At 42.4% G+C, this 26609-nt stretch overlaps 1 protein-coding gene across 1 annotated transcript in view; it reads left to right on the top strand.

The window, feature by feature from the left end:
* The window catches only part of Stk39 (serine/threonine kinase 39), a 256276-nt gene that overhangs the window by 153195 nt on the left and 76472 nt on the right, over window positions 1-26609 (top strand). Inside the window, exons 13-14 of the mRNA XM_052182622.1 lie at window positions 4880-4942; window positions 6859-6926. Of these exons, the coding sequence (XP_052038582.1) occupies window positions 4880-4942; window positions 6859-6926 (131 nt within the window). The remainder of the gene's footprint in view (window positions 1-4879; window positions 4943-6858; window positions 6927-26609) is intronic.

Here is a 26609-nt window from a genome sequence, read left to right as displayed (position 1 = left end):
AGCATTGGTCGCACTCAGAAGAATCAATCCTTGGCCCTCACAGGGAGATAATTATTTCTAGCTTGTAGTGTTATGCTATTTGGAAGATGCTGAAAGCATACAGGTAAAATTTGCCTCATACTTTAATTTATAAAAAAGAAAGCAGGTTGAATGTTTGACTCTTGACCTTTAAATGCACTGGGTGAATTAGAGCTAAGTGAGAAACACCCTTCATGATGTCTCTGAGGACTGGTCATCTTTTGACTGAGATAATTTTTTATGTACTTCTTCCATATGATTAATTATCCTAATGCCTGATGATGACTATAGCATGCTAATACTCATAGAGGAAATTGGAGAATATTTAAGTAGTTCCTGGCGTCTCACAGTCAGTAATTAATACCTACCTTCCTGAGGCCTCATTACAGAACTGGAGAACTGTGGCCTAGAAATGATACCTATCCAAACTTCTTCCTTTTATTTTTTAATTAGCAGACATTTCCTTTTGATTAAGTGAAGTACACCTTACCGTGGGTTTGAAGTAGCAGTGACTGGCTGTGCTTTTAGCAAAGCAGCTGCAGAGCCCCAGGCTGCACTGTGCCCTGGCCTCTGAGCCCCCTGCTGTGTTCATCTCTACTGCGGTGGAAGGTTCCTGCTGTGCCTTCTCAGGTTCTGGCCTGGCCTACCAATATCAGCTCTCTTTCGGATCCCACCTTCCTCCCTGCTTGTTCTTTGAACTATTCTCTCTATCTCTACATTACGGCTTTGCTCAGGGTCGTTGTTCTCTGTGGTAAGAACACAGAGCCTCCGCAGTGGTGTGTACTGGGTAACATGTCATATCAGGATTTTAGAGCAATCATACTTAGCTATCACGAACTCTGCCCTCTCTTGCCTGCCTTCCCATTGTGCCTAGAGCAGAGCACAGAGTTGAGGGGTTTTCATCTGCATCTAAACTATCTCTAATGAAAAGTGTAAGTTCTACATAGATGCAGAGCAAGTGAATATACTGAATCTACCGTTCCAGTTTGCTGGCACTGGGGCAAAAGCAGAGAGGTATGAAAAGGCTATAATATTTACATGGTCAGAAAGGGAGTAAAAGATCACAAGGTGCCAGGCAGTTGATGTGAAGTTCAGCATCAGCCTCTCTGCTTCTACTGTGCTTAGACAGAGTGAGGTGTGGTGGTTTACGAGTCCTCTGCGTGCATGGGGCCCTGTGCCATCATTAGTAGGCTAAGGAGCATGCGCGGGCATCATATTGGAGATTGGTCAAGGAGGTCTAAATTGGTATTTGTCGGTGAGGTACCAAAGGAAAGGTAGTTCTTGGGCCAAGTTTGGAGGTTCCTCTTGGAGAGAATTTTCAGCATGGACTTTTAAGCTTTCAGAGTTCAGCTGTTTGCTTGAAACTCATAGCCCAGCACTTTGAAAGATTGGCCCAGTTTGAAAAATATGATCTTCTGGGAAGCTCACACACTAGTAATTAATAATTTGCAGCAAATGGATAATTGCCCTCTTCTATTTATCATCTTGGTCTACTTGGAGGCAGAAGTCCATGGAGACCAATGTTCATTAACAACAATACTAATATTAGAACTAGAGAGAATTAATTGATCAAAAATTGAACCCATTCCATATAGTCTGTGTGGACCTGTTAGACACCATGGGGATTTTTACACCAAGAGGAGAAAGCCTGCTTTCCGGGGAGATTTTCGTCTTTGTGGAAGGGTGTGCAGGAAGTCCTGGCCAAGGACTCCAGTTTTTAGGGAATGTTTCCTAGCTCATAAATCTTACTGAAAAGTTCTAGTTACTGCCCACTCTTGATTTTTGTTTTATTTTGTTTTCAAGACTGGGTTTCTCTGTGTAGCCCTGGATGGATGCCCTGGAACTCACCTTGTAGATCAGGCTATCCTAGAACTCACAGAGATCCTCCTGCTTCTGCCTCCTGAGTGCTGGGATTAAAGGCCTGCACCACCATTGCCTGGTTTGGCTTTGTTTTTTTCTTTTGAGATGTGCTTTGGGAGTTCTTTTTGTCAAGACTCTGAAGTAAGTACCTCTTGTTTGACCCTGGTCATTTTGCTTCACTCTCTTAATTTTCTATGTAAAAACTGAAGCTGGCTTTATTTAAATCTAGTTCTCTTTGGATTCCTTTAACTGAGGAAAGCTGTCAGCAGGCTTTCATTTAAACAGTCCCCTTTGGAAGCCAAGTCACTAAGAAGATGTGAAAAGACTTGCTGCCCTGCCTCCAGTCACAGTGGGCAAAACCTTGGGTAGTGATTCTTAGGCTCAGCCAGTAGAGTTGAATTCCTTTCCCAGTTTAGGGATAGATCTAGACAACTCTAATTTTTAACTTTTGATTAGTGGTCTAGACAACTGACCAGTTTAGGAAAACTGCAGAAGTCACTCTGAATCCAGATGTGCAGAATGGCATCCCAAAATGAATGAATTAATGAATGAATAAATGAACAAGTAAGTAAATAATAAAAGGAGGAAGGAAACACTTCATAAATCAGCTGAAAAATTGTCTTTGACTTAAGCTAAGCAGGTCCTACAAGAAGACTGTTGAAGGGTTTGCTATCCTGTGTCTGGGATAATTAGGAAAGTGTTTGTTGGCGACCCTATTCTCATTAGAAAAGTCTTTCAATACCGATTTAAACTGAATTAAATTTTACCAGGTTTAACTAAAGATTAAACACACGTGAAAATTATGTTTATTTATGTTGCTTGATGTTTCTTAAAACTGCCACTAGCTTTTAATACCATTCTGATAAAAGGTACCACACATCAGCAGCTCCAGAAGCGTTTGTTTTCTACGTCTGTGTAAAGGCAGAGAAAGGCCTGATTTCCTCCTGAATCCGCTATGCTGAACCTGTCTGTCACAGGCTGCTCAGCCTGGGATGCAGCTGCTGCAGTTCAGTGTAGGTGACTGCCCTCAGAGTGCTGGTGACTAAAGCTGGGTGTGTGATCAGAATCTGTGCCTCCGAACATCAGTTTCCTGCTTTAGAATCATTTTCAATTCTTAGAAATGCTGCAAAGATGGCGGGCCCGTCCCCCAGTTTCTCCCTGTGTCACATTTTCACATTATCTGGGCCTATTTATCAAAACTCAAAAATGGATTGCGCTACTTTATTATCAGCTAAGTTTCAGAATTCTTAATAGATTTCACTAACTTGTCCACTAATGTCCTCCTCCTGTTCTAGCAGGATACAGTCCAACACAACACATCTCATGTTCTTACAGTGTTACTAAAAATAGAAAAAGAGCAGACAAGGCCCCTCTCTGAGAAGCTGGGAAGCAGACAATGCGTCTTTCTCCCTCCCTTGACACTCTGAAGTGGTTTAGGGTCTGAGGTCCTTATCAGGGTCTGTTGCCAGAGTTACATCCGACATTCATTTCTAGTTTTCCTCCTTTATTTCCTGTCAAAATGCATACCCACTCAAGTACTTTTCTTAAAGCAAATTGTTTAAACAGAAAGCAATCGATCAGATACAAGTTCTAAACTGTTGAAGGGTGTTTTCTACTATTCCTGTCAGCTTTGTTGTGGGGTTTCAGTTTAGTGGAGTTATGCAGCTGTGGCCTAATTTCATAGGGTTATCTCACAGTGGTGACAGTCTTGATTATTAATGTACTTGAGTTTTAGTAAATATACTTTGTATGGGAGAGCTTTCTCTTACCCTGAGCACCCATGCATGCTTGGAGGAGTCCTGTGTCCTGTGCTAGAAGTGTCTGCTTTGTGCCTTGCAGTGTCACACCTACACGGGACGTCACAGGTGTGTGGTCCTTCTGTCCAGTCACCTGATTGGCTTAGGGAAAGAGGGGGCAGGTTGTGGATCAGCCTGCACGATGCTTCAAAGGGGTCTGGTAGAAGGCCTTGTCCTCTGCTGCTAAATAGTCAGAGATTTGTCTGTTTCTAAGAGTCATTTTTGCAAACGTTGTTATACAACTTTTCATATAGCAACATTAAATCCTCTGATAGTGACATACCAACAGCCATGTTTCCGATGTCACTTAAGGCACCTTTTTATATATGTGTCCTGTTGAGACACCCAGGTGCTCATCTTAAGTCTTCCATGCATTTTAAAGTAAACCAGAGCATTAATGTTTCTTAATTAAATCATCAATGACAATTAATTAATGACACTTCTCCCCATCACTTCAGTTTGAATTAAGTTCTTTTTGAATGAAGTCAGCAAGAATTTTATACTCCTAGACTTGAGAAAATGCTTGCTGCGAAGATTTCTGCTGACTTTTAGCATTGGTAATAAATTAGAAATAAGATCTTGACCCATGGTTTTCATTGCCGTTTCTCTTTGAGTGTGGTGGGTTTTGTTGTTGTTGCTATTGTTGACTCTCTCAAGTTTGTGCCCCAGGGTAGAGATCACAAAAGTAGAGGTTGAGGCGGATGTACCTTAGGACCAGAAAAGAAATCTTGAATGAAAAGTTTCACTCTTGTGGTTCCTTTAGAGAAATGGTTCTGTTGTTGCTTTCCCATCATATTTACTTGCCCAAGGAAGCAGTGAAAAAATTACTCGAAGTAATAATGATGTAAAAGACAGGATTTGCTCACTCTTCATATCTTCTCATTAAGGCCCCCTTAACGTTAGATGGAATGATAGTACGAGATGGAGTTATTCTTTTAAAGCGTGCGCTTTCTCATAAACCATGTGCGTTACCCCAGGATTTGTTACATAGATTCTCCCCTTGCTCCATGAGATTCTGAATGGCAGAACAAGCAGGCCCTATAGTCTGAGAGTGACCAGCAGCAGCACGTGGGCCATACTTTATCTAGATGTTGTTGTCTAAGGTCTTCTAAAAGTACCATCTCTGATGATCACGATGTAGTGTCCCGGTCACTGTCATCTCCCTTTGACTTCCTTGCTTGTCATAACACTGGTTTTCTTGACAGATCTCCGTGAACGCTGGTGGCATCCCCGAGCAAATACAGTCTCTCTCTGTGCATGACTCTCAGGTTGGTTCCTCTGCCAGTCATTTTTATTTGAAATGCTTTGTAGACAACTTCATGGAGAAGACATCTTCATTGAGTTTTAGACAGATAGTCTGTCAACCTCAGGGTAGTGCCCCCAAAATCAGGGGCTTAAAAAAGCAACAATAGAAACCATCTCTTTATGCAGCCATGGAGAAAGAGAACATCACTGCTCTCAACCATTACAAGATGTTCAGCCCTTGTCAAATAACATACTCTGGAGAAGAAGTAGATCACCCAGGTGCCTCTCCAGTGGTCAGTACTGTAGGCAATAAGCAAAGAGAAGAAAATGATTAAGTCTCTTACACTTCAGCCATCAAACACTGTGGTTAATTGATACTTTCCTGTCTTGTTTCTGATTGGATTTCTATAACCTCTCCTGATGATTCTTTTGTCATTGAGTTTTGTGTGCCAATTGATCGCTACAACTTGTCTTAATAAAATAGTAGTCCAGTGACTATGCAGTGCATGATGTGTACTTAGAATGTGTGTGACAGGAGTCTGTGTTGTGTTTGTTTTGGGTGGTGAAGCCATCGAGGGAAGGTTATGGACACAGAGCCCCAGGATGGGCTCATGTGTTTTGCTGTATCGTCATATGCTGATTATATGTCTTTCTGTTTTACCTGCTTCTGAGGTTTATGGGTCAGCTGTGAATTAAGGAGGTGTTTAGACAGAAGGGCTTCATGACTACAGGAAACCTCTCTGGAGGTCTGATAGCTACTCCTTGTCTTTTATAGCTACATAAAGACACACAGAGGTTAATTGGTTGGTACAAGGCCATGTAGCTAGCTACACAGAAGCAGAAGTGGGGTCCACTTTAAGTCTTTACACTCTATCATCCAACTCAGTCGAAGACTCCATGGTAAACAGTAGGGTTAGCCTCCCCATCAAAGACAAATTAGGAAGTATGGGTCCAAAAGCAAAGGAAGTAAACAGGAAAAGGGGGCAGACAGCATTGATTAACATTTTGTGATTCATGGTTCACTTCCACATCCTCTGTTTTTCCTCAACCTTTTGAAAGAAGTGGCTTACCTACTTTGTAAATGGAGCAAGGGGCTCTGAGAATTACTTGTCCATGGTTACACAGCAGGTTGCCATCAGAGCCAAGCTTTTCCTGAAATCTCTTATTTCAGGGGGTCTGATCAAGCCTGGGTATTCTCAGGAATAGTCTGTGTCATAGAGACATCCATGATGGATGTCTTGTATCAGGATGATAGGTGAGAAGTGGAGGGAGGATGAACGTTGATTAATCTGTGTTCACCCCTGATGCTTGTGCTTAATGTACCTAAGTCATCCCATCCCACCCCAGCCCCAGCCCCACCACACACGGTCTGGGAATAGAACCTAACGCTCTATGCACGATGGGCAAGTATTCTGGCACCAAGCCACATCCCTGGCTCTTGCTTTTTTGAGACAGGTTCTTGTGTATGTACCCTAAACTGTACTTAAACTCGCACTTCTGCTTCCATGGTCTGGATGCTGGGATTACAAGTGTCACAACCATCTCTGGCCTGGATGCTGGGATTACAGGTGTCACAACCGTCCCAGGTTCCTTACCTTTGTGCATCTCCAAGGTCCAGTGCATGTTGGCTCTTCGCTCTGGACCAGCAAAGCACCTCTTTAGATGGATGGCCTTAATTTGGACTAGATGCAGCAGCAGCAGGCACAGGATCCATCCTATGAGTGATGCTGTCTGTATGGAGCATTCACACCCACAGTGTGATGTTAGTTAAGCATCTTTCTGATCCTCTAAAACAAGGCCTTGGCAAACCAAAGAAGACCTTCTGGGATAAGCACTAATCTTGAAGTTTCCAGAAAGGGCTATAGGAATCACGACCTATTGAGGTTGTATTTATTTCTTTCCTAAGAAAGCTTACAACATTGTTGTTTTCTTTTCAAAGGGCCAACCAAATGCTAATGAAGACTACAGAGAAGGTCCTTGTGCAGTCAACCTTGTTTTAAGATTAAGGTAAATAACATTATTTTGTATCCTTTTTTTCTCTACAGTATTCTGACCTCCTCCTTTAACTTTTCATAATATTAGGATAAGATGAAATTGTTAACTTACTTGATTTTCCCAAACAACAATGTATTCCACATTCCTGGAACTAATTATACTCCTTTCATTGCTTGCAAAACGATTAATAAGAGAAGCACCATTTGAAAGCATCTGTAGGCTCTATATACACTTCATTACATTTTTTCTTTCCTTGTTTTTTTTATTTTTCTTTCCTTGTTTTTTTCCCTTTTTTCTTTTTAACAATGTAAGATCACAGTAAGAGATTTTTAATGAGTCTCTTTCACACTCCGGCAGTCAGTTTCTGACAGAAATAAACCATGCTTGTACTATAAGTTGCCTGTTCAGAACATTTTTTCAGTGGCAGGTTTGATCAGCCACTGTGGAGAAATGACAGATATATTTTGAAAGCACTTTCAATCTTCTAGGAAATGGATACAAATATGGCGCCTGACACTCCATAGCCTCGTGAATGAAAGCTGTTTCTATTTTAAGACTTTTCTCAACTTAAAGGTTTGCCTTTGCAGATGGTCTTTGTTAAGGATGTAGTACCTTAAGAGGAAGGAAAACAGGGTGAACGTAATTGCAGCCAGCTGACTCTGCCAGGTCAGTCAGGATGCTGTCAGGTTTCTGAAGGCATAAAGGGAAATGGGTTCTCCTGACTGTTTTACACACAAAGCTTTTGTGGTTAATGGGCATATTCACAGCTGTGGCTGGGAAAAGTGGGTCTACCGCAAGGCCAAGGTGGGTTTCTAACTCATGGAGTTAGCAGAGTCCACAGAAGAGACTGCCATTGCTGTGAGCTCCCCTTGCTTCCTGCAGGTGTGCAGACTCTGCAGCATGTTTACATTACCTTCTAGGCACGCCCAGGAGGACTTAGTGGCATTTAAGTGAGACTGCACTACACAGTCACCGGATTTTGACATCAAAGACTGAAGCTATTACAGCGCAGTAGCTTTGAGGAATATGTTCAATTAGTGACATTAGCCATTGCTGAAGAATGAAGTAGATCATTTCATGTTTTTGCCTTTGGAACCAGAGTAGAGATTTGAATATTCAAATTCAATTCATTGTATATCTAAATCTCTGGAAAAAAAACCTACATCAAATGAAAAAAGGAAGAGAATGTTGGTGAATGTTACTGAAGGTATTGTACCAGATAGTTTTTTTTTAAAGATTTGTTTTTTTATTTTATGTATTCACCATTGCTCTCTTCTGACACACAGAGAAGGGCATCAGACCCTATTGCAGATGGTTGTGAGCCACCATGCGGTGCTGGGAGTTGAACTCAGGACCTCTGGAATAGTAGTCAGTACTCTTATCCACTGAGCCATCTCTCCGAATAGTTTTATGCCAATTTAACATTAGCTAATGTCATCTGAGAGGAGGGAACCTCAACTAAGAAAATACCTCCATAAGGTCAGGTTGTAGACAAGCCTCCAGGGCGCTTCCTTGATTAGTGACTAGGGAGGGCTGTTCCCAGTCCATTACAGATGGTGCCATCCTGGGGTGGTGGTCCTGTATTATATAGGAAAGCAGGCTGAGGAAGCCATGGGGAGCAGTCCAGTAAGCAACACTCTTCAATGGCCTCAGCTCCTGCCTTCAGGTTCCTGCCCAGCTTGAGTTGCTGTCCTGACATCCTTTGATGAGGAACAGTGATTTCCTCTACAAGTTGCTTTGGGCATGGTGTTTGATCACAGCAATAGTAACTTGAAGATTGGTATATCAGACTTAATGGTGTGTCAAATATACTCCAACTGGTGACATGAAACAACACCCCTTTACTGTTTCATCAGGTTAGAAGTGCAGAGCTGGCTTTGCTGGATTCTCTATTATCTTGTAAGACTGAAACTAAGCCTACAGGGGTTCAGGGTCTTCTAATAAGCACTTCTGGGCTGTTGGCCAAACTGAATTCTTTAGACCTGTAGACGGGCTTTTAAAAATACCTCACCCTACTTATTAGTCTTCTTCATACCAAGGAGAGAGGGTTATGAAATAGGCTGTGTACATGAGGAAACAGAACTTTTAGGATCATTCCAGAGCTCTGAAATCCCTAGAACATCTCTCTAAATAAGGTCACATTAGAATATAGACATCACAGTGGAAGTTAAGAGTCAAGCTCGAGGCCGAGTGAGTAGCATTGGCAAGGATTCTGTGGAGGAGGCACTGAGGAGCAGTTATGTAAGTTCCAGGAAACCGGTGTGGGCAGGGAGGTGGGCAGGGTATGAGGTCAGACTTACTGTGGGAGCCGTCATGTAGCCCATGTTCACTGTTAGGGGGTCACAAAGCTGTGAGCTGAGTTAAACTTTAAAACAATCACTGCAGCCAACTTACGGAAAATACATTTAATGTTTTTATAGTAATTGCTGTTCAGAGTGTATTTTCTGGCCCTGTCTGTTTGGTGGGCTGTGTGCCTCTGTCTATGTGGGTACTGGGGTGCTTTGAATGAATGGCTTCCATAGGCTCAGAAGGAGTGGCACTATGAGGAAGTGTGGCCTCGTTGGAGTAGATGTGCCCTGGTTAGAAGTGTGCCGCCCTAGGGGTGGGTTTTGAAGTTTCAGAAACTCAAGCTAGGCTTAGTGTCACTCTCTATTCTGTGACCTGCTGATAGGATGTAGAATTCTTTGCTACCTCTCCAGCACCATATATGCCTGCCTGCATGCTGCTCTGCTTTCCACCACAACATTGGGCTAAACCTCTGAAAGGTTAAAAAAATCTAATTAAATGATCCCTTTATAAGAGTTGCCATGGTCCTGGTCTCTGCACAACAATAGAAATCCTAACTAAGACATACATGTATTCGCTTAATTTGAGGAAGAGTACTTCTGTGATCTCATTGAAGAGAGATTCTATGCCACTGACCTGGGAGACTTTTATTCAGACCAGGGTGGAGACTGATAGAGGCAGCGTGACCATTTTTAGAGAAATTATTTAAAGATTACTCTAGGATTTGGCAGAAAATATTAATGGAGTCCTAATCATTATTTCCTGAGATAGACAGAAGAGTTCGAGTAGAACCAGGTTGGGGTAGGAGCAAGAGCTTTGTTTCGGGCACATTAGGCCGGTGACGCCTATTAGATGTCAGTGTACGTTATGCCAAGTAGGTATTTTAGATGCTGTTAATCCCAAAGATGCAAGGAGGAAGACCACCAACCCAAACAATTAAGGCCAGATTAATTAAAGCAAGCATTTAATTAAAACAAGTAACTAATCAAAGCAAGCTGTTTTCTTCATGAATGTGGACTGCCTCCCCTCTAGGCTAGGTGAGCCTTGGAAGTGAGGAAGGCAAGGTTTCTGTAGCTTGGGGGTAGAGAGTTTCCAAAAAGGGGATTTGGCAGGCAAAACAGGCTGGGTTATAGAAGCAGAACCTAACAAGTTAGTCACAGCAGCCTCTTGAAACAAAGACATGGTTGCAAGGTGGTCATAGCAAGGTAGTCATAACAACAAGTAGTCATGACCAAGAAGGCAAAAGTCTAATTTATCATTGAAAAGGATTAACTATCTTTTAAAATTGATACATTATATATAATATTGACAAAACACGTTTAAACCTTTGGTCTCTGTGTCAAGTGCCGGACATGGGTAAAATGTGGATTTTCCACCTTATTCATTTCACCAGTATTTTCTCCTCCATACTGTATATATTTAGATGCATCATAGAATATGTATCATATACTAAGACTCAATATCAGAAATGTTCTTGGATGCACAACAGGATGACCCCAATTATGATGTTACCTTCTGTTTCACATAATGTGAAGACATGTTTATAACATTTTTGGATCAAGTCAAAAATTATTCAAATATTTTAACCATCAGTGTACTTTTTAATCAAATAAAAATACAGGGTTAAAGAAGTGGCTCTGTAGTTAAGAACTTTTTTCTAGTCTTGCATAGCACCCCAGTTTGGTTCCCAGCATACACATTGGTCAGCTCACAACCACCTGAAACTCCAGCTCCAGAGGATTCATTGTCATGTCTTTATATAAATCTTTTTCAAAAGTAGTCACGGGGACTGCAAAGATGGTTCATCAGTTAAGAGCACCAGGTGGTCTTCTAGAGGACCTAGATTCAATTTCTATTGCTAACTTGGTTGCTCAGAACCCTCTATAACTCCAATCCTAGGGAATCTGGTACCCTCTTCTGGCCTCCATGGGTACTGTAAACATGCAGGCAAATACTCATACACATAAATAAAAATAAAGGAAACAAACATTAGTCACATATTTAGCATAAAACATTCAGGTTTTAGAATCAAGTCATTTATTTGGAAAAATGTTAAGTTTACCATTTGTGTTAATATGTCAATTCCTTTGTGTTTACTGCTGTTTGTGCTTTGACAGCTCATCTCAGCTCAATAGATTGCATTTTATAGTTTGCAGAAGTCGACCACAGCAATTGATGTATGTAGATCTCTGACTCAGTGTGTCCCATTTGTTGGTTCATAATGAGTTTAGCTTGTTCTAATGTAGCATCATAATCAGATCCAGATGGACCAGCCAAGGCTCCAGGTGAATACACTAGCTCCCTGTTAGTAGGGGAAGGCTGTCTCTGGAGTAGAATTCTACCTTAACAGAAATTCTAAAGTACAACAAATCACTACCTTTATTGAATTACTGTTTTAATCTTCCAACTAAAAGGCACACTGTAGGGAGTACACTCAGAAAATTACGATTCCAGAAAGCACGCTAATCTGTTAGGAAGTGCTGGCCACTGTGTGAGCACAAGTACAGCAGAATTCTGTTCTCATCATTGTTCGGGAGGAATTAGTTACTTTCCCAGCTGGTGAAATAGGGTTAATTGCATAATTCTCCAGTCAAGTGGCCAGGAGCCTTGATTAATTGCCCACCCAGGGGTTAAATACTATGGGCAGTGAGCTCAGTTATGCAGAGCTCCTTTTTGCATCCCCCTCCCTCTTCAACACACTACTTATTTGCTGCTTTTTTTATGCAAGATTTTGGGGAAGAGACAAAGGTTTCTCTGTCTATGAGTAGTGTCCTCCTCATAGGCAGAGAGATCCGATTCTGCACAACAGCACAGAAAATGATAAGTGAAAAAGAAGAGAGATTAAAAAAGAGCTGTGGGCAGTTAGGAGTAGGTGGGGGCTCTTTGTCTGGCTGTTAGCTTTGGTTTGCTTGTTCCCATAGTAACCAGTGTTTATGCTTTCCGTAGCTCCATTTTGAGCTGAGAAATAGGTAGGAGGCCTCTGGGGGCAGTGTCAGGCTTGCTGGCCTCTGAAAGTGACTTGCACTCCCATATTATTTCCGACAAGATCACTTTTGCCTCTCCATGAAGTGATAATGTATTATTTTGCAGATGAGAAGTTATTAGAAGTGCAGTTTTCTAGTCTGAAATATATTTGCCATGTAACTTAACTCTTTGGATGTTCCTGTCCAGACATTTTCTTTTCTTTGGGAATTCGGGGCATCATGTGTTTGTTATCACTGGTGGTGTCCTTCTGAATGGCGAAGGGTCCCCCGTGTGCCAGACACTATGATAAGCCTTTGATGTGCTCTGTCTTGTTAATCATCACATAGTATTAAAGCATCACTACTGGTACTGACATCTCACAGCTAAGAATGCAAGGTTCAAAGTCATGCAGTCATGTGTCCTGCACTGTAAAGCCTTTGAGCAGAAATGACCATGGTCCTCACTCTCCTGAACACGTGAATCTTCGTCCTTCTCCACTTGACCCCACGGCCTTGCTTTATTTGGTTCTGTCTTGAATGCATTTAGAAATGAATATATTCAGGACTGCTAAGTCTTCCCTCTTCTTATTAACACTCTGTGTGAATATTCTTTTAACAATGTTTCCTGATAAACTCATCATTAATGTTGTGACAGAAATGCCTGAAAATATTTTTCTTGGGGATGTTAAAGGTGATGATTGAACTGTCAGCCAGTGTTTGTGGTGTTAGGTAATTTCAAAAGCGCGTCCCATCACTTGCCTGATTTCATTTTTCCTCTGGATCTACACCTTTACCAGCAAATGAAAAAGAAAGATCTGGGCTCTTAGGTGGAGTTCCTGTAGTCCTGATGCTACCTTGCGAAGATTGGCAAGCATCTGGGTCTTATGCTAATCCAGTGTCCTGGTGATGTGATACAGAGACATGAGAATATATACAATGCAAGGTAGTATAGGGTGCTGTGGTCTGTGTATACAGATTGCACCTGCTAGTAAACATGAAAAATGAAGGATGGTTTATGTTAAGAAAGATTTGGTAAGGTAAAGGGAACAAAATGGAAGATTGAAACTGAACAGTTGTAAGACGCCAACTTAAAAAAATGTTTATTTAAGCCAGAAGACACTAAATCTAAATATTATTGGCAATAAAGAATGTGTAGAGTTTTTAAAAGCTGTTACTATTTATTTATTTATGTATTTTTCAAGCCTTATATGGTCCGCTTAAGACAGGTAAAGCAAGAGCCAACAAAAGAAGCCAGTGTCTGCAGTGTAGCTCAGTTTGGGGACAGTTGTCTAGCTCGCAGAAGGCTTCACTTTCTCATAGCAGTCCCATGAAGAGAGGAAAAAGAAAATCACTCATACTACTATCGCCTCATAATAAAAATGAAATATTCCTCTAAATACACGTATATACAGGCTGTACATTTTAAAAATACTATTTCACTTGCATTTTAGTGTTTGGTAAAAGAGCAAATGCTTGGCCAGTCTGTTTTGTAACATGTCTTAGATTCATTTTATATTGATGAATTTATATCTGCACACTCCTTTTTGATGATTTCTTCATGTTTTAATTGAATGAGTCAAGATTTAAACATTACTTGAAAACACATGTTATGGAGCTGTCGTGACTTGCCTGCCCTCCAGGAGGCCCTTGGGCTAAATCTCTGATACAGTGGTGGGGGCCTTTGTTTGTTATTCGAAGAATTCTCAGGTTTTGGAGAACCCACTCTGTATAATCAAGAGGACCTGAATTTTATCCCTAGCACACACATAAATTCCTTAATGTGGTATTGTATGTGTAGTCACAACTCTAGGAAAATGAAGATGGTAAGATTCCTGGAGCTCACTGGCCACTCTTCAGTAAGCCCTAAGGACCAGTGAGAAACCCTGTCTCAACAACAAACAAACAAAAACAATTACAAAAACAAACCCAAATTCCCGAGGAACAATATGGAAGGTTGACAACTGGCTTCTACATGTGTATATATACACAAGTGTATGTGTATATGCATACACACATCAGCACACACACACACACACACACACACACACACATACACACCAGCACAAACATAAGCATTTACACATTCAAGCACTGTATATACATTATGTATTACATATTGCTTATACTGCGCAAGAGTGATGCCTGGGGGTGGGGAATTGCATTTGCACTGAAGGTTTACCTTACTAAAATGTTTTTAGATTGTGAGGAATTTATAGATATATAATGGAGTAAGAGTCAGAGCACGTGGGTCCTTTGGAAGAGCTGGCTGCAGCTCGTGGGTTATACAGACATTACTGTGTGGCTGAGTCTGCAGCAGAATCTAACTGAAGAGCTTGCACGGACAGCTTGCAGAAATGGCTGATCCCTGCTCTGGATTTGCTCACCAGAAGCTGAGCACGGAGATGGGGCTCATCATGAAGGTTTGCTTTGGGGGTTACTTCTAAATGACACGCTATAACCAGTCTTGCCATGGGCATTTGCTTGGCACACCCTGGGGTATTGGGAGCTGCCATGCAGGGTTTGGTAGTTGAAAGAGATGGGAAATTGACTGAGTTCTTAAGTGTTTTATATAGTGCCCCATTTCCCACACAGAAGAACTTAAGAAAAGACACGTTACTGACTTTACATGTCATGACACACAGGATTGCTTATATGGACAATTCTTCATTTTTAATTGCCAAGGACCAGCCGCTTGGCTTGGAGAGGGGTTCTGAGGAAGGGATGTTTGAGAGTGGCAAACTAACCACTTGAAGTTAAATCCTGGGTTTCCAGACTCTTTGTGTTTTGAAACAGCTTGCTCTTTCTAGTCTAAAAACTCTCTGGATAGCTCCTCTGTTGCAGGTCAAAAGCCCAGTCTTTTATTTACATATTAATTCAGTCATTACCCCAGGTCCCTTTTGATAATTCCATGAATCAGCATCCCATGTCCTTAGCCCCTCGATTCTTAGTCGGAGATAGCAAGCACATTTATTTTTTTTAAAAAGAAAAACGTAAAAGAAGTCAGAGATCTGTCTGCCTTTGTTAAACAAAGGCAATAAGCTACCTGGTTGGGAACCCACACTGAAATTACCATTCCTACCAAGCCTGGGGCCAGGACCTAAACTCTCTTTGTCTGCCTGCCTTTGTAAGCACAATATATATATATATATATATATATATAAAATAAACTTAGCTGGGTGAGATCTTGCCCTGTGATCACCACTTCCTAAATCTCGTCATCTCCTTCCTTAGTATCTTTCTGACAAGGTGGCTCATAATTCAGCTATCTCTGTTCTCCTAGATCTGTGAAGCTCCTTATATAAATCATATTGCATTCTTATATTTCACATAGTTAAATATATTTTTGAACTTAGGTTTTCAGAAGTTTTTTCCCATGGTCTCAGCATTTACCTTTTTGCTGAGGCATTAGCCACACCCTCGCCTCCTGGACTCATGTTGTCATTGATTGCCATGGAGTCATTAACCTTGGCAGAAGGGCATTCCTCAAAGGAGGAACTTGAAATCATGTACATTATTACACAAACGAGCCTTATGCCCGCAGCAGCCGTCAATACCTGTGGAGGCTGTGTTCCAGGGGCAGGAACCATGTGATTCTGTCTGTTCCTTACATGGGCGAGCTGGTCTTTGGTATTTTATATCACAGCACAAAATACAGTTACTAGATTTTAGCCATAACAATTTCCAGTCAAGTTGGTACATAAGTATAATTTCTAACCTTTGTGGAGTTTTGTTTTTTTTTTAATATTTGCATCTAAAGTAAGTCTCGAGTCTGTACTGTAGACTCTGAGGACCTTTTCTGCAGGGGAAATATCAGAGAAGCCACACTGAGTGGCTTCTTGAGCAGCCTTTGTCTAATGTGGATACCCCATTCGGATTGCTCCCCTGGTGTCACCTCTTCTACCTCAGGGCCTCTCAATGCTTACTCTTCAAAGAACAAGCAGAGTATGCTTCCTTGTCCAGACTTCTCTGTGGTAGTATGCTCCCCAGTGCGGCACTTCCATTTCTTTAAATGAAATTGTCCCATAGGTTCACAAGGAATGGCACTATTTGAAATTATTAGGACACATGTCCTTGTTGGAATAAGTGTGGCCTTATTGGAGGAAGTATATCACTGAGGGTAGGGGTGGGCTTTGAGGTTTCAGAAGCCCAAGCCAAGCCCGGGGTCTCGGTCTCTCTCTCTCTCTCTCTCTCTCTCTCTCTCTCTCTGTCTGTCTCTCTCTCCCCCCTCCCTCCATCTCTACTGATCCAGATATAGAATTCTCAGCTCCTTCTCCAGCACCATGTCTGCCTGTGTTCTGCCATGCTTCCTACCATGTTACTAATGGTCTCAACTTCTGAACCTGTAAGCTAGCCCCAATGAATTTTAAGAATTGCCGTAGTGATGGTATCTCTTCACAGCAGTAGAATTCTTCACTAAGACACCTAGCAAAACCATAGTCTTCATCCCCTCTTTTCTCATCGAAAAAACACTGAAGCTACTATGTACTTCTAATGCAGTGTACTTCTTATTTGACCTTTAAATAGCTAAAAAGTAGAATCCTTCACCCACCTTTAGAGTTTCCTAGGTCTTTTCAAGGGAACTCTCATCTCGCCTCAGAAAAGTGGGATGCACTGGGCCATATTCCATGAGCAGTTGGTGCCAGGAATGGAGCCCTGGTATCTCTGGGATGCGTGGAGCAGAGGCTGCCCCGCCTTATCATGATTCCGCTGTCAGTGACCACATGATTGGCAGGTGGCCTCTTATGCTGAACTGGGGTAGGTCACATCCTGAGACTCACACATCTTCAATGAACTCTTGCTCCACTCTTATAAGCCTTTTGATGTCCTTGCATGCAAAACTACATCTTAAAAGTAGGAGACACCCTCAGAAGTTTGGGTGACATTTAAGTCAGTGTTAATCACCTGATACTTTGACTGACAACATCCTGAAATTTTAACAAATGCCTTCATACATATTTTTTCTCCTTTCTGCTGCTCCTGCAGAGTCTCTCTCCCTTCTCCTGTTTTATATTCCACCCTTCTAGCTGCTGCTAAGGTAACCTTCTGCTCTTTAATAGTCTAAAAATTCCCCCCAGTTTTACCAGGGGCGGTTGACTCTTAGGACCTGTCCCCTTGATCGAAGCTGAATAATTCTAGAGACTGTTTGCAAAGTTATTTCTGTTCTCAGCTACCATATCCCTGGAGATAATGAGGGGTAAAATTTCTCCTTCAAATATTGGGTCTTGGAATTGTAACAAGCGTATTTCATTTGGGGGTTTTCTGTGTATTAACTTTTCTTTCCCAGCGGAAGCAAACTTCTTGGAGTATAATTTCCACTTTATTTTGCAATTCTCTATTCACTAGAATACTTTGTCCTTCTTGGTGAAACTCATGCAGTTAACTGGTTTTGTGTGGGAAATGGCTGCTGGCCAGTGAACTTCTTTGGGTGGTCTTGGTATTGGTACTCACCTACTTCGGCAGCCATTACAGATTATTGCAAGCCTTGTAACCTAAGACAGCGCAGAATGGTTGTCTTCCAGATGTGTGTGTCAGAAGGTCACTGTGTATAGGGAGGTCTGTGGGGATACTTTCTTTCCTCATTGTCCCCAACTTCTAGATGTTTCTTGCGTTGTCCAGTCCTAAGCCAACAGCTGGATGCCTCTCTGTACCTGTTACATCCTCTTCTGACCACAATGAGGAAGTCCACATTGTCAAGAACTCCTGTGGTTCAAATAAGATCTCCAGTGTAACTTCAATCTAAAATTCTCTATAAACCCATCTTCTGCATTGGGTGGCACAAATAGTTTTTTGAGCTTTAGCCCTGGTTATGTTTAGGTGTCTTTAACTGAGAAATAAGTTTTGCTCCTCAGTCAAAGGCGTATAACTTTTTTTCCTATTTAAGGTTCTCTCTCTCTCTCTCTCTCTCTCTCTTTCTCTCTCTCTCTCTCTCCTGATCTGTCTCACATCTCTTGCAGTTTCTGAGACTGATATCTATCACCCCTAACTCTCTTGAAGATAGCGGTGAAATTTCCTGACTTTGCGTTATGATCATGAAACAGTTGAGGAGTGCCCAGTTTGCATGCCACGTGCTACAAAGAAAGTGGACATGTGTATGATTCCTAATTCCATGTCTTTATGATGTACCAGAAACAAAATTAGGGAAATTGCCATCACCTCATGTACTAGAGACAATGCTAGGGAACTTGCCACCACCTATCTCGTGTCTTTTAAGGGTAAGATGATTATATGGTAATTTGTAAAAGTGTGTTTTCTAACAGCATCTCCAAGGCTGAGTTTCAAGCCCATATGTTTTTCTCCTTTAGAATCTAGCATCTAATTACTTGGTGGTATATATTTATAGTATATTAAATCTTTGATAATTACAAAGAACCACTTCCTCCAAATGGCAGATTATTTCTCAAGGAAGACTATGAACATATAGACACAGGATGAGAAACAGGGTAAAGCCAAGGAATCCCAAGCTTTCAGTCAGGGACAAAATGATTACTGTTGTGGATAGAAGTCTCTGCTACCTAACTGCATGTAAGACAGTGTTCTGAATGCCTGCCTTCTTTTCTGCACTTCTAATGGTGTAGAATAAATATTAAAGTTATTCTCAATTACAACTGGAAAAGAAAGTGAACAAAAACCTCAAAACACCAAATCTTAAAGAGTTAATTATTTGACTGGAGTCATACCCCAATTTCTTATCTGAGTCGAAATTTCAGTTTGTGTTATCTAATCCTTGAGGATCCTTGTTTAAAAAGGATCTTAAGCATATTTAATAATGAGAAATAAAGCCACCCCATGCATAAACAAATACATTGGCAAAGACTGTTAAAAATCTTATGCTACGGTGTTTGAATTTTATTTTGTAGTAAATGGAAAATAATAAAATTTTTGGAAGAGATCTGGTAAAACAGTTGTCAGGCCATTGGTAAACTTAGAAAGTCAACTTTCTATTCTTCACTGCTAACACTGAAACATTGGAAATGTATTCCAGGAGTTGTGGGGGTGGGGAGCTGGGAAGGAAGGGCTTAATGTGGAGGAGGGTTGTTTTTCAGCCTACTGTCCTTCAGGTCCTGTCTTCAGTGGAACTTACTTCACATTGTTTTCTCTGGAGCATCGTTGGACACGTGAAAGCATGCTGGGCGAAGGCCTGATAGTTAAAAAGATACTTGTTGAGTGTCTTAGTTAGGGTTTTACTTGTGTGAACAGACACCATGATCAAGGCAAGTCTTACAAAAGACAACATTTAATTGGTGCTACCTTACAGGTTCAGAGTTTCAGACTAGTATCATCAAGGCAGGAGTGTGGCAGCATCCAGGCAAGCATGGTATAGGTGAAGCTGAGAGTTCTACATCTTCATCTGAAGGCTGCTAGTGGAAGACTGACTTTCAGGCAGGTAGGGTGATGGTCTTAAAGCCTATACTCACAGTGACACACCTACTCCAACAAGGCCACACCTAATAGTGCCACTCCCTGGGCCAAGCATATACAAGCCACGACAGTGAGCATTGTCAGCAGGATATCGCCAGTTGTTGCATTTGTAAGTGGTGAAGAGCCCTGTCTTGACAATAGCTTGCTGCACTAGGACATTGAGATGACCATGAAAGATGATGGAGTTGACTTAAATCAGTGGGACTCTACTGAGGGGGTTGCATGGGTAAAGGAAGCCACGAGTCTAATCACTTGGCAACTTTACTCAAGAAATGACCCATGGGATTCCAGAGATGGGACAAGGATGACTGCAGAATCTGCACTTGGTATCAGATCTGGATGCTTGTGACTGGTGGTCAGGCGGTAGGAAGGAGCTGGGAAACAAAGCAGAGGTGCAGGTGCAGAAGGCCGGGTCCATAGGAAAGCAAGCAGAGGGAAGAACGCAAGAGCCAGTTACTGGATGGCATGGCATTGGCATAGTGATTGCCAGCAGATTCCGTGTGCACGTTCCCTGCACAGTGCCAGGGTCTACAGCTCACCTAGGAGTCCAGGTTTCTTGATCCAGCTTCCTCAAAAGTGATGATGACATGCGACTGAGAAGGAGGTGAGGAATGTGCTGGCGTTAAGGAACCGTGGCAAAATAAAAATCTGTCTTTTGATAGTTTTTTAAAACCAGCATTTTTTTTTTATCAGATACATAGAATAAGCAGAGCTTAGCTCTCAAGATAAGCAACTAGCACTATAGAAATTCATGATCACAGTTTCAGAACTCCAGCAAACCCGTTTGTTGTTGTTTAAGAAGATTAAATAACTCTCGGCTCTTGGGAATCAGTGAGTCCCCAGTGAACCAAGTAGGAAAATAAACTTTAATTTCAAAAGGAAAGTGGAAGTTTCTATATAAATGTCAAGAAATTTGTATATCAGAGATATTGTCTGGCACACCTGGTCACAAAACACTGTGGGAACCCTTTCCTATGCCTTGATTTTCTTTGCAAAGACACATCTCTTTTTCTAAAAATGTTCATGAAGGTGCCTGCCCTGGGGGGAGGCGGAACATAGACTTTTCTTCCTGATGCATGGAGCTGTCACACTGTTCCTCTCTGATGGGCATTGGTAAGTCAGAGCATCCTGTATCAGGGCCTGGTCAGTCAGAGCATCCTGCATCAGGACCTGGTCAGTCAGAGTATCCTGCATCAGGACCTGGTCAGTCAGAGCGGCCTGCATCAGGGCCTGGTCAGTCAGAGAGGCCTGCATCAGGACCTGGTCAGTCAGAGCATCCTGCATCAGTGCCTGGTCAGTCAGAGTATCCTGCATCAGGACCTGGTCAGTCAGAGTGGCCTGCATCAGGACCTGGTCAGTCAGAGCGGCCTGCATCAGGACCTGGTCAGTCAGAGCGGCCTGCATCAGGACCTGGTCAGTCAGAGCATCCTGCATCAGGACCTGGTCAGTCAGAGCGGCCTGCATCAGGGCCTGGGAGGTAGCTCCTCCAGCCCTGGGTGCAGGACAGTAGACCAGCTGTTTCTGTGTGATTCCTGGAGGCTCAGGAGTCAGACTCTTTTGCTGAGAGCTGGCTTTAGTTTTCGAGCTCCTTGCAGAGGGACAGATGGAAGAGCAGCCAGGCTTCTCAGCCTCCCTGCCTCTCTCTCTTTATGATTCCATTACAGGGTTTCACTCCCTCCCTTGAAAGAAAACATCTTTCTCTGAGAGTGTTCAGATGAAATATTAGTCCCCTAAAAGGCTTGAAATGAATGTTTATTACCACAGCATGGGCTGTACCACTTTAAACTATCTAGACATTGTAAATCACACTTGAGCTCTGAGCCAGACTAGCCTTTGACTGCATTAGCCTAAACCGATCCGTGGCAGGAAGCGTGCTTTGCAGTGGTTTTTTTTTTTTTTTTTTTTTTTTTTTAGCAATGTCCAAGTAAGCCAAGAAAAACCATCTTTTGTTTGTTTGTTTGTGAGAGTGTTCTGTTTCTCTCATCTCTCCTTTCCCTGGGTAAAGATCAGAAAGAAGACGGAGAGCTGTAAACATTGGGACTAAAACATACTTACTAATCCCACATCTATTCTTTCTCAGTCTGTTCTTAGAGGGGCAAAAAATGAAAATTGTAACTTTTGTTAGTCCTACATGTAAAGGGTTCTGTAGGATCTTCCTTCCCCCGTTAGCATCTTGAGCACTGGTTGGTTCTTCCATAGAGACTTGGGTGGGGCTGTTGGAAGAGTTCCAGGATTGTGAGCTTCTTCCCTTTAGCTGAGGAGGTCAGAGACAGTCGTTAGAAGACAGTAAGGGTTAGAGGGCTGGATTGCATTTAGCTTCCATGTTGAACCCGAACCTTTGCCACCCCATGTCACAGGGTGCTCTAAAGCCAGCTCTCCATTGCACCTTGCCTGTGTCCATGGTTACTTGCTCAAGGAATAAGGATGGCGAAATGCCTGTGTTCCCTCCTTGTAAGCACCTCTGTAGCTGTAGGGTCACTCGCTGGGGGCATAGTTGCCATGGGCAGTGTTAGGAGACATAAAACTTGGCCTGTAACATTACACTTCCATTTAATAATGTAGAGACATAAACCTAACCCTAACCCTAACCCTAGACAAAGGAATGTGTGTACAACTGAGCATGGCTTCACAGTGTCTTGAGCGTCAGTGTGACCAGGAGGAGTCAGCTAAGGCCTTTGCTGTGCTGTGAAGGGCTTGAAACCAGGACCTTTCTCCTGCCCCTCAAGAGCCGGCTGCTTTTTTTGTTACACATCCCTGCACAACTCAGAAGAAAGGAGCCACATGAAAATGGAGTGGCTGGGTGGCTGTGGAGGCCCCTTGGGATCCTGCTTAGCAGGTGGATGTCAGGTGCTCTGCTGTAAGGCTTCCAGCTATGCCCTGCACATCAAAAGGGAGAGGAAATTCTCAGCATGCAGACGGCACAGTTCTGGGACTGACTATATTTACTAGACTAATTTCAAAGTGATGAAAACTCTTTTTTTTTTTTAATTTAGAATTTCTTTTTGTCGGTCACAGTTTGCTTCAGACTAGAAGCGTTTCGGATTTCAGATTTTTTTTTGATGTGTTCATACATACATCTATATGTAAGTGGGTAGATACATCCTGAGATATCTCTGGAGCGGGGGCCCTGGGTCTGATCACAAAATTCACTCTGCCTTCAGAGATGTGAATGTGCACAGACTGCAGATAATTGTATACAGCATTTTTTACTGCACCTGTGTCTCGAGTCGAACCTGTCAAACGATGACAGGCGTGCAGTTTTCGCTCGTGATGGAGAAGTTGCGACTTTGAAGTGTTTTGACTCTTAGCCTCTCCGATGAGAAAGAGTCAACAGATAGTTTGTTTTTTTATTTTTAAAACAAAAACAAAAGTAGAACATGATGCCTTTTCCTGTGTCCTACAGCCTGTGAGCCTGGCCTTGCTGTGGACAGCCTTTTCTCTTTTCTTTTCCCTGGAGTCAGGGCAATTCTTTGGTGCACTTTCTTTGCATATTTACCAGAAGGAATAAACACTCTTTTCTATCATCATGATAACTTGAAAGGAGACTGTAAAACAACTGCTTTGTTTTGACAGTTTGCCCCTTGGGATTGTCACCTGGCGGTGCTTTAAGATGGGAGTGGGTGGCTGCCCAGTGTCCTGTGGCTTGTAGCTCCCGTCTCCTCCTCCTTTCCTCATCTTCAGATAACAGTGTGCACTTCTTTTCTCGTGGGATAGGCAAGTCCACCCCGACTCACTTTCCTGATAAATCGTCACTGGGTTTACCAGCCATGAGTGGGTTTCATGAGTTGGGCAGTGCCAGCCTTGGTTTTCTCCTCCTTATTGGAACTACTGGTCTTTGATTTCCTCTGTGTTTCCGAGGACCGTCCACGGTTGCCCTCCTCCGTGTTAGTAATTGTTACAAGCAGCTGGTCGTAGCCTAGTATCTTACCACAATTATTTTAAGAACAAGCCAAGCAGACACGCAGTTGCTCCCCTCAGGCTGGAATGGTACTGTGGCATTCAGTAAATCACCAGGCTTAAGGACTCCAGACGCAGCACAGTGGCCTTGGACTTCAGTTGTGTACTGTGTGATAAGGGAAGGACACATCTAATTCTTCTGTCCCGTTCTCTACTGTTGTAGTATTAGTGTGGAAACTACACAAAGGCCCATTAAGTCTAAGGTTGCCTCACAGGGAGGTCATCTCTGCTGTTAAACTGACAACACCCCTCAAGATTCAACAGTATCGAGAAGATCTCCCCCCTCCCCGTCCCTCAAAAGTCAGCAGTTTTTATTTATACGTCCTTGCATAACTCAGAAGAGAGGCGCCATATAAAACACATTTTAACACAGTGCACTGATGACCAAGGACTTTCAAAGAGCATCTCCCCAGAAGGGAATGATCATGATCTTTATAAAGTACTGTTCTGTCCTGTCTCCGTCTTGAATGATTACTCTCCGCTCCCTAACTCCTCATAGTGTTGCCCACATCTGTTATTATTTTGGAAAAAAATAATTGTGAATGTGGGGACTATTTTATATGAAGACATCCTCACTTGGGGATTGCTTTACTGCATAATCTGCAGTCCCCTGAGAACAAATAAAAAACGGAAGTTAAAATCTCCTTACCTTACCATATCCATAATAATGCTGCTGGAAGCTCGGGGTCAGAAATAGCAAGGAAATGAAAATGGTTTAGGGAGAGGACGAGCTAGGCATACAGCAGATGAGGTCAGCAGCCAGGGCAGGGCCTGGAAAGGCACTGTGGGGCTGTGAGAGGAGGCCTGGGTCTCTGCCAGCAGTGGAAATGTCTGTGCCTGGCTGCTGACTTAATCCTAAAGTATTGTTCCCATCGCTGCCGGGTCAGTTCTAGAAGGAGGCTCTGCAGAGAGAATGCACGTTGGCATTGCAATTCTGTTTGAGGATTTAAAGCAGCTTCTACAGAGTTTAATCAAACAGGAAAATAGGTTCAGCTACATTGAGGGGGGAGTTGTTTTTCTTTCCATATATGCACAGTTAATTTGTTCTGTTATTGTGGATTGCTTTATTTATTTTCAATTAAGAAATTAGAAGTCATCACTTTCTGGGTTAGTCTTGCTTTCATTAGTTATTGGTGAGTAGTTTGGCTCTTTTTTTCCCCCTAACAATGACTAATAAATAGAACTCAGATTAATTAATTCCATTTGTTCCACAAACATTTTGTTTTAGAACTTAAGCATATGTCAGATGCTGGACTGGAAGTGTTTTATAAGAAGTAAAGTAAACAAGTTAAATGCTCAAGAAAAACATACAGCAGGCTTCTGAGTAGTAGCAGGTCTTGAACTTTATTATTATGTCTTCATAGTGAGGTTGGGGTCATCGGAAGGTGAATGGGGGTGGACTCAGTGAAGACAGCCAGACAAAAATAATAGCTCTTAACCACGGAAGGATGACTAAACGTGAAACCTTAGAGTAAAGCGCTAGACACCCTCTAGCATTTACACTTCGTTCAGGACATCCTTTAGGCGCAGCTTTTGTTTAATATAGGAATCCCCAGGCTCTATCCTAAACCCTCCCTTAAGCTGTGCATGACCTGACCTGGCCTGGCTAGAAACAGAAACTGGGTGGGCTACAGCGTTCCTGTTTGTGTTGAGTATACAGCAAAGGAGTACTGCTCTGAGTATAGGTTGCTTTTAGAAGTTTGTTGCTGATGAACTAACTGTCCCATAGATAAATGCTCATCCCTGTGGCCATACCACCCCAAGCACACCCTATATCACGTGACAGGTGCTGATCCACTGGCTAAGAAAAAGAATGGAAACTGCCGAGAATGTTAAAATCAGTCCTGCTTTTGTTTTGAATCTGTGCTACTCACTCGTTGAAATGATCACATATCCATGGAACGTACACCAGGAGAGGAGTAGACGCTGATTCAGACCAGGAGATCCGAAGGAAGTCTAACATCAGCTCCCCAATAAAAATCATGCATTTCAACATGGAAAGCACACAAGCTTCTATTCACAGCCTCCACTGTCTGGAGTTGCCCAGCAGCAATCCCTGTTGGCTTCTCACTTAGTGCTTGCATTTCTTGTCTCTGATGTGTGGAGTGCTAGGCCTTCCACTGGATTCCGCACCTAACTTTAATACTGATATGTCTGTGTGAGCCCCTTGCCTTCCTGTCCAGAGGTTGACTGCTGTCTTTGGTTTTCATCATTGAATTGTCAAAGTTTGGAGGCCTCCCACCTGGGCCGGCTTTGATGCTGTCTCTAAAGGACGCTGGTCGGCTTAGAGACATGAGGTCAGTGTGAAATCGCGGCTCTTTCATGACACATGCATTGTAGAAAGACGCCAGTTGCTGCAGCTGAAGGTGTAAACATTGGAAGGAAACTCTTCAAATTGCAGTGTTTTAAACTGGCCGAGACACGCTTTTAACTAGAGAGTTTTGCCATATTTGTTGAAAGCCATGTGTGAATAAGGGCTTGGAAGGAGATTGCTGTGGCACAGCCTAGAAATAACCAGGAGCTGAAGTTGAGTTAGCATTGTTGCACGTGTGGGAAATGAGTGGCTTGTGTCTGCCTTGCCTTTCTCTAAGGAAGATCTGAGGCAGCTCCTCATACAGAATTATAAACTAGGCGGTGCAGGATGAAGCTCATGTGCAAATGAAGCATCTCTCGAGAAGGAAAAGCAAGCTGGTTCAGGAAACATTGTGCAGTTACAATCACTGTGAAGCCCAAAGCCTGAGTTCATCAGCAACCAGGAAGTTAGAATTTCCTGGTTCTCCTCTCCCAATACAAGAATCTTGTAAAATTAAAACATTGTAGGCAAGATTTTTCTTGGAACCAAATTCAAGAAGTGTTCATCTCATAGTCCCTTCCATGAAGAAGAGTCTTGGATAGCAGCACAGATCTTGGCCCACAGTATTTCTTTTCAAGGGTGAAACAAATGTTCTTAAATAGCATTTTCTTAGATTGAACTTCTTTGGAAGCCAAGGGCCTGTCTTCACTGATTTATAGCATTGGGCTGGCTCTTGAGGGCCCAAACCAGTTTCTTGTCTATTTTGTTTTTCTGTGA

This window comes from Apodemus sylvaticus, chromosome 5, assembly GCF_947179515.1.
Source record: "Apodemus sylvaticus chromosome 5, mApoSyl1.1, whole genome shotgun sequence".
Classification (NCBI taxonomy): Eukaryota; Metazoa; Chordata; class Mammalia; order Rodentia; family Muridae; genus Apodemus; species Apodemus sylvaticus.
Note: the sequence above shows the minus strand (reverse complement) of the source record. Positions and strands in the feature narration are given on the sequence as shown.